This window comes from Galeopterus variegatus, unplaced genomic scaffold, assembly GCF_000696425.1.
Source record: "Galeopterus variegatus unplaced genomic scaffold, G_variegatus-3.0.2 Scaffold360, whole genome shotgun sequence".
Classification (NCBI taxonomy): Eukaryota; Metazoa; Chordata; class Mammalia; order Dermoptera; family Cynocephalidae; genus Galeopterus; species Galeopterus variegatus.
This window is the reverse complement of record NW_007726471.1, coordinates 210,745-219,421: the sequence shown is the minus strand read 5'-3', so window position 1 is coordinate 219,421 and position 8,677 is coordinate 210,745. Positions and strand designations below refer to the sequence as shown.

General features: G+C 46.4%; 2 protein-coding genes across 2 annotated transcripts in view; one reads left to right on the top strand and one right to left on the bottom strand.

Moving 5' to 3' along the window:
* The window catches only part of PIF1 (PIF1 5'-to-3' DNA helicase), a 9,563-nt gene extending 9,378 nt beyond the window's left edge, over nucleotides 1–185 (bottom strand). The window contains exon 1 of the mRNA XM_008567979.1: nucleotides 4–185. Coding sequence (XP_008566201.1) covers nucleotides 4–185 — 182 coding nt within the window. The remainder of the gene's footprint in view (nucleotides 1–3) is intronic.
* An 88-nt stretch (nucleotides 186–273) lies between these two features.
* PLEKHO2 (pleckstrin homology domain containing, family O member 2) overlaps nucleotides 274–8,677 on the top strand; it is a 32,159-nt gene continuing 23,755 nt past the window's right edge. The window contains exons 1-3 of the mRNA XM_008567978.1: nucleotides 274–298; nucleotides 1,312–1,385; nucleotides 5,527–5,666. Coding sequence (XP_008566200.1) covers nucleotides 274–298; nucleotides 1,312–1,385; nucleotides 5,527–5,666 — 239 coding nt within the window. The remainder of the gene's footprint in view (nucleotides 299–1,311; nucleotides 1,386–5,526; nucleotides 5,667–8,677) is intronic.

Sequence of the window (8,677 nt, the reverse complement as noted above, 5' to 3'; positions counted from 1 at the left end):
GGCCCCGGCGCCTGCAGCCGCAGCATCAACTCGCGGCGCTCGTTACGACCCAGGCTCAGCTCCGCCGTGCGCAGGGCCTGGCGCCTTCGCGGCTGTCCGCCCGGGCTCAGCTCCTCCACAGCCACGCGGCACCGCAGCTCCGCGTCCTCGCATTCCGCTGCCGCCGCCTCCGTGCCCGAGAGCATCGTCACCGCCCCTGCAGGTCTGCGAAGAGGCCCGGAGCACAGGGGTCACGCGGATTCAGGGGACATAATGGGTAGTATAGAGGCCGTGATGGGGAGCCCGGAGGCTGTCACTGGTAACGCAAGGAGGTCACAGAGACGGTTAAAAAAAAAAAAAAAAAAAAAAGCCCTGGGCTAGCCGAAAATCCACTCTTGGAAATGTACTCTGCTTCACAACCGTTTCCCGAGCAGCGGCTGGGCAGTGTCAAATGCACGCAGGATTGGGGGCTTCCGTTGTCCTGCAAGGATCGTATTAGAAAGGGGTCCCTGCGCTGAAAAGAAGCCTGCTTCCAAGAGACCCAGGGCCAGTGCGGGAATCCTTAGGGTCCTCTCCCCAGGAAGCAGGGTAATCGCACGTGGGGAGATGGGAAGGGGACTGCCTTCCAAGTACGTTCACTGGCTTCTATGTAGCCTGGCAGGTGTTAATATTCCCCGTGCACAGAAGTAGAAACAGGCTGGAAGAGGCAAATTAACTTGCCCCTCATAAGCCACAACGACTAGTGAGAGTCGGGGTCAGCGTGACTCCGATGCCCTGGCGCCCCCAAGGTGGGGACGGGGAGGAGAATATTTGGCTAGGGAAATCGCCGTGGACCCTGGGGCTCGGGAATCCGTGCTCCCTCCGTCTGACCCACTCATCTGCACCCTCCCGGCGGGGACCCCTAGAAGAGTCAGGCTCTCTGCCTCCCACTTCGGGGCTCGGGCAGACACTCACTTGTGCCGGCACTTGGGTGAACAGGCCGATTACAGCCAGCCTGCTGGCTGAGCTCTGAAACAAGGAGATTTCAAATAGTGGGATAGAAAATTACCCTATCACCGGCCAGAGCTTTAAATTCCCCAGCCAGTCAGAGGAAGGGGCGTGGCAACGGGCGTGTCTTTCGTTGGGTTCCAACTCCTGGAGCTTGGGCTGTACCAATTGCACACCAGAGAAAGGAGGTTTATAGGTCGAGCACACCAAGTCCGATGGCCTAGTGGGCGTGGTGGGAGGAGGCAGGGGTTTCGGCTGGGCGGCGCTTGGTGTAATGTCACCCAATCCGGCTCTAAAAATTTATTTTCGGAGCCGTCCTTCCAACGCACTCCCTTTTTCCTTTAGCCTGCACACAGCAGCTGGCCTTGGCCTTGGGGAAGAGCTGCCTCTGGTCCTTCACCCTCCTGTTTCCACCCACGGTACCATTGTCCACTACTGGGCAGACCACCCAAACCTGCCTAATCTGCTGCCCCGTCCCCCAACTATTACCACCCTCTCTGCCTTTGTAAGGGTCATTTTACACATTTGTTTTTCCCACCCGGTTGAGGCCTGTGAGTGAGGAACCAGTGCCAGGTGCCTAGAGAGTACAAGGGAAGCGTATGACTACCTGTCTTCAAGGAATTCTTATCCCTCTTGTTGCACTGGATGCTCAGAGAATTTATTTTTTGTTTTGGAGTCTGGTCAGTACTAGAATTTATTTTTAATTATGTTTTTTCGGTCATTGATGGTTGGAATTACATAGCTGGAAGGGATCTTACAGGTGAGTCCCCCTACCTCATTTTACAGATACATCATGAATTAAATTGCCTTCATATTTCTTTTTCGGTGGCTAGCTGTATGGGGATCCAAAACCTTGACCTTAATGTTAGAAGGCTGCACTCAAACCAACTGAGCTAATCAGTCAGCTCAACCCTCATTTTTCAAATGAGGAAAAATCAAGACTCCAAGAAGCTTTACCAAATGTCACATAGCTTATACGAGGGTACCTCAAAAGTTCACAGAAAGATTCATATCTATTTTTCCATGAACCTTTTGAAGTACCGTCACAGATAACAAAACCAATCTTTGAACCCAGGTTGCCTGTTTGCTTAACTTCATCTCCTTAACTACTACATTGCACTTCTCCCAGGTGACTGGCCTAACTTCATGAAGGTAGTCAAGGCAGAACCCAGAACGGTATGTCACCTCCTGACAGCTACTGGAATGCCCCGGCCCTGCCAGTTAGATGCTACTCTAAGCAAGTTTCCTTAGTGTGTCAAGCCCTTGTTCCCTCACACGTAAAAATGGGAGCAAGATGAAAATATTCTAAAATTGATTGTGGTGATAGTTGCACAACTCTGTGACTGTACTAAAAATCATTGAATTTTTTGCTTTGAATGGTTAAATTGTATGTATGTGAATTCTATTTCAAAAAACATTTTTAAAGAAATCACAAGAAATATTTTTCCTCTTTGTGCTGTTTTGACATGAGTAGCAGTGGCATAGGTCATTATGTATGAGTAGGATAAGGGAAAATTTCAAGGTCACCATGGGAGGCAGAATAATGACCCCCCCAAAATGTCCATGTCTTAGAATTTTTTTTTTTTTTGTCTTTTTGTCTTTTTTCGTGACCGGCAACGGATCGCAACCCTCAGTGTCGCGCCCGTACCAGACCGGGACCGGCAACGGGATCGCAACTCTCGGTGTTGCCCCCGCTCCACGCTCAGCCAGTGAGCGGCTGGTCTGTATGTGGGATCCGAACCCTCGGCGGGAGCGCTGCCGCGCTTCTCAAGCGGTGCACTGTAGCAGCGCGCCACCGGGCCGGCCCAGAATTTTTTTTTTTTTTTAATTTTTTATTTATTGTTAGCATATTCATTCTTATAAATCGTGATATTTCTTTATGCCCTTTGCTCAACCTTTCACTTCCCAAAAGCCCTCTTTTCCTCCCCACTGTCTCTAGTATCCTTAGGTTTGTTTTCTCCTTCTGAAAGTTTAATGTATTGTTGTGGTCTTTTCTTTCTTTCCTTCATTCCTTTCTTGGAAATTTGTTTTTAAGGAGTGTTGAGGTATAACTGTCTAAATAAATAAATAAAGATGACCAGTAAGGGGATCTTAACCCTTGACTTGGTGTTATCAGCACCACACTCTCCCGAGTGAGCCACGGGCTGGCCCGAATGTCCTAGAATTTATGAGTGTTATTTTACATTGCCAAAAGGGTCTTTGCAGACATGATTAAATTAAGGATGGGGGGCAGTAGCTGGCTGGTACGGGGATCAAAACTTGATGTTATCAGCACCATACTAACCAACTGAGCTAACCGGCCAGCCCTAAATTAAGGATTTTTGAGACGGGGAGATTATCAGGGTTATCTGGGGGGGTCTGATGTAAGCATGAGGGTCCTTATATGAGAATGAGGGAGACAAGAGAGTCAGAGAAGATGTGGCAAAGGAAGCAGAGTTTAGAGAGACATACAGATAGGTGTGAACATTACAGCTGGCTTTGAAGATGAGGAAGAGGCCACAAGCCAAGCCAACCAATGCAGGAGGCCTCTACAAACTGGAAAAGGCAAGGAAAAGGATTATCCCCTAGAATCACCAAAAGGAACATATTTAGTTATGAATAAATTTGTGTCATTTTAAGCCGCTATATCTGTAGTAATTTTTTACAGCAGCAATAGTAATAAGAAACAAATAGTCACATAGTTAGAAATGAAAGAGCTGGGATTATGAACCCAGGTCTGTTTCCAAAGCCTGTGTTCTCTCTTCTCACTGCTATCTGCTCCAAATGGGCCTAGAACACCTACAAACAGCCAGCTCCCTTCCCCCATCTCTCTGTGCAGTACCCCAGACTGCTTCTAGGGAAGGCACAGGGACTTCCAAAATGGATTTTCCCCAACTTTGTTTTTCTTTTGGCTTTCAAACATTTTTTCTAATTGTGGCAAAATACATTACATAAAATGTACCATTTTAACTATTTTAAGTGTGCAATTCATGGCAAGTACATTCAAAATGTATAACCATCACCAAAACCTAGTTTCAGAAAATTTTCACCTCACATAGAAACTCTGTACCCATTTAGATAGTAATTCACCATTTCTCCCTCCTCTCAGACCATGGTACCCCCAACATTTTATTATGAAAATATTCAAGCATATACAGAAAGGTTGAAAGAATTTTACAGGGCCAGCCTGTGGCTCACTCGGGAGAGTGTGTTGCTGATAACACCAAGGCCACAGGTTCAGATCCCATATAGGGATGGCTGGTTTGCTCACTGGGTGAGCGTGGTGCTGACAACACCGAGTCAAGGGTTAAGATCCCCTTACTGGTCATCTTTTTAAAAAAAATTAAAGAATTTTACAGTGAACACACATATACTTACCATGATTCTAGGATTAATATTCTGCTGTATTTATTTTACCATGTCTATATATCTATTCATTCCTTCACCCATCATCTTTTTGTAGCACTTATAAATGGAGTTATACAGTATGTATTCTTTTAAACAAGGCTTCTTTCATTCACCATGATTTTTTTTTTTTTTTTTTTTTTTTTTTTTTTTTTTTTTTGTCTTTTTCATAACCGGTGAGGGGATCGCAACGCTTGGCTTGGTGTCTCCCACACAACGCTCAGCCAGTGAGTGCACCGGCCATTCCTATATAGGATCCGAACCCGCGTCAGGAGAATCGCTGCGCTCCCAGCGCTGCACTCTCCCGAGTGCGCCACGGGGTCAGCCCGACTTCACCATGATTTTGAGATTCATCCATGTTGCTCTGTGTCTCAGTAGTGGGTTCCTTTTTATCATTGACTACTATTCCATTGTAGGCATGTACTACAATTTATCATTTTCCTGTTGATGAATATCTTCATGTGGATTTATGCTTTAATTTCTTTTGAACAAATACCTAGGTGAAAAATTCTGGGTCATAGAGTAGGTGCATGTTTAATTTTATATGAAACTGCCAGGCCTTTTTCCAAAGTGGTGGAATGCCCACTCAGGTTTTTGGGTGAGCAACAGCTACTCCTTATAGGGAAAGGAATCGAACGCGTAACCAGTCTCCTCCTGGCGGTGGATTAAGTCCTCGGACTCCGCCCTACTCCTCGTCGGGGCACCGCCGTCCTGTCAACTGGATCCTGATTGGCCGGTGGAGGAGAGAGGCGGAGCCAGAGGGAGTGCTGACATCTGGAGCCCGACTTCCTCCCTTTCCGCTTTGGGCGGGTCTCCGCATCCGGCCGGTGCTCTGCTCGCTGCTGCCGCTGCGAGAACAACGTAGAATGAGATGCAACGCTGCTGTATGATCTCCTCGCCTAACCCAAAGCCTGATTTGGAGACCAGCTCTCAGGAGGAACGGATTTTCTTCATTATGAAGTTTCCTCCTCCGGAACTCCTTCCACACGTCTTAACTGCTCTCTCTCACTGGGAAGTCTCTGTCCAATCCCTGGGTCATTAATCACAACAATGACATTAGCAGAAGGCTGTTTACAAAATGCATTTTTGGCGTTATCTCATGTCATACTCAGAAGAGCCCCTCTCCTCCACCTAAGATCCTTTCTCTCCAAGCTTTTGCCCTCCCGTTTATTGCAGCCCGAAGCTTACAAGGACAGTCTTGTAGAGGAGCCAACAGGAAAGAGTATTTGTTCCGCGATCTTCCAGCTTCCAGAGCACGACTTCACCTCGCACTGCTTCATCGCTGAGCGGCGGACAATCATTTTCTTGACGCTCTCGTACAGTTGACCACTTCCTCCTCGAAACTCTCTCTTCTCCTAACTTCCAACATCACTCTCCTCGTTTTTTCCTACTTTTTCCTACTTTACTAGCTTACTCCGTGTTGGTCTCCTTTGCTAACATCTCTTCCTCAATTAGACCTCTCAAGGATTCTTCTTTCTTTTCTTTCCCTTCTGTCCTTTCTCTCTCCCTTTTTCTTTTTCTCCTTATTTTTTTCTTTTCAATCCCATGGCTTAATTATCATCTACATGCTGATTCCCAATATTGTATCTCCAGACTACCCCTCTTCCCTCCAGTTATCTCCATCTGTCTTCCTCATATCTCCACATGGATGCCAAACTCACTTTCTCTGAAACAGAGCTTTTAATTTCCTTTCCCAATACCATGTATACCTGTTTTTATTCTGTCTTCATCATCTCAGTAAATGGCATCACCATTTTGGGCTCAAGTTAAAAACCCACACCACATCCTTGATGCCTTCTTCATCTACCACATCCAATCCACCACCCAAACCTGCTGTTTCTGCCTCCAAAATGTATTTTGAATCTATCCACTTCAGGGCTGGCTGATTAGCTCAGTTGGTTAGAGCATGGTGCTGATAATAACCACAGTCAGGGTTCAATCATTGTACCAGCCAGCCGCCAAGAAAAGAAAAAACAAAACAAAAACAAAGAATCTATCCACTTCCCTTCATACCCAGCCCACACCCTAGAGCTAGCAGCCTGTCATCCATCCCCAGGATTACAGCAGTGGTCTCCTCAACTTCACTGGATTTCTGCCTTCCCCTCTGTCCCCCTACAGTCTATTCTCCAAGGCTTCCACTCTACCCCACTACAATCCAGTCTCCTAACAGCAGCAGGCAGAATCTTTCAAAACATATAACTCAGATTTTGCCTCTCTCTAGTTAAAAGCCCTCAATGCCTCCCCAGGCTATTCCTCTGTGTATAAAATCCAGAGTTCTTGCCAATTCCCCCCTTCCTTCTTGCTTCTTGTGACTGCAAGTCTACTGCTCTCCCTTGCTCATTATGCTTTTTCTTTCTTTCTTTCTTTTTTTTTTTTTTTTTTGCGGCTGGGCTGGCCAGTGTGGGGATCCAAACTCTTGACATAGATATATAACACCACGCTCTAACCAATTGAGCCAACTGGCCAACCATTTTTTCCTTTTTTACTTTTAGGTTTCAGCTGAAATATCCACTCTTCAGAAAGAAGAGTTACTATTTTATTATCTTCTACTATTTTATTATCTGTTTATTTCCTTGATAGAACTTACCACATTCAGTTGTTATCATGTTTACATTTATTTGCTTGCCTATCATCCTTCTCTTCCAGCTTCGTGAGGGCAGGGATCATGCCTGTCATGTTTATGGCTTTGTCCCTTGTATTTAAAACAGCACCTGGGGCTGGTTATTTAGCTCAGTTGATTAGAGTGTAATGTTGTAACACCAAGGTCAAGGGTTCAGATCCCCTTACCAGCCAGCCACGAAATAAAGAAGTAAAACAGTGCCATCTACATGGTAGACTCTCAACAGATTTTTGGTTTGGGGGTTTTTTTTGGGCGGGGGGGAGGCTGGCCAGTATGGGGAACCCAACCCTTGACCTTGGTGTTACAAGGCCACTTTAACCAACTGAGCTAACCAGCCAGCCCTCAGAACAGATATTTTTAAATGGATGAATCAGTGAATAATGAAACCGCTCTCTCCAAGTTCTGATCCCTCCACCTCTTTTCTATGTCTTTAGTTTGTCCCCACCATCCTCATAACTACTGCCTTGGTTCAGGTTCTACCACCTCCAACCTGGATTTCTGGAACAGTCTTCTACCCAATGGACTTTCGTGTGTCTCTTGCCCTAGTCACTCCTTTCTGCACACAGCAGTCATGAAAATGAGCTTGTAAAATGAAAATGAGAGGGGCTGGCCTGTGGCTCACTCGGGAGAGTGTGGTGCTGATAACACCAAGGCCATGGGTTCGGATCCTATATAGGGATGGCTGGGTGGCTCACTGGCTGAGCGTGGTGTGGACAACACCAAGCCAAGCTTTGAGATCCCCTTACCGGTCATCTTTAAAAAAAAAAAAAAAAAAGATGACCGGTAAGGGGATCTTAACCCTTGACTTGGTGTTGTCAGCACCACGCTCACCCAGTGAGCTAACCGGCCATCCCTATATAGGACCCGAACCCGTGGCCTTGGTGTTATCAGCACCGCACTCTCCCGAGTGAGCCACAGGCTGGCCCTAGTTCTCACTCTTGTGAGATGTTCCCTCTTCCTGATCTCCCCCCACACCCCACTTCCATCCAGCTAGCCCTGCTAGAATACGGACTCTCATCACACACTGTGTTCTTTCATCGAAGCCCTTCTCAGGACTTGCCTACCCTCCTACTAGTTCATCATCTCTTTAAGGCAGGACCTGGAGAATCTGGTGGTCTGATCACACAATGCTGTCAAAACAGGTCATTTAGTAGGGAGCATAAACTCTTGAGTCTGGCAAGGTTTGAATCCAGCCAAGTGACCTTAACCAAGTAATTTAAATTCTCCAAGCCTCGAATTCTCGATCTGTAAAATGAGGATAAAATTGTATCTATTTCATGGATGGGTACCTACTTTTGTCAGGATTAAATGAGATACATGTGAAGAGTTTATTACAGAGAGCAGATAACAAAGGCTCCCTGAACTCTTTTGAGTAGACAATTCCATGATCATGTATTGGAAAGCACCCCCACCTAAGAGTCACTCAATAAGGGTTGGCTGATGAGCTCACTTCGTTAGAGTGTGATGCTGATAACATCGAGTTCAAGGGTTGGATTTCTGTACAGCTCAGCTGCCCCCCTCCCCAAAAAGCACTCAATAAACTTTGTTGATTGATTAAATGGTGCACATGCAAGACAGCATCACTTCTACTGCCAGAAACCTTCAAGGATTTCCCACTGCCCTGAGGTTATAATGTGGTCTTCTCAACACAACCTACAAGGCTCCCCCTACACACACACACACACACACACACACACACACACACAC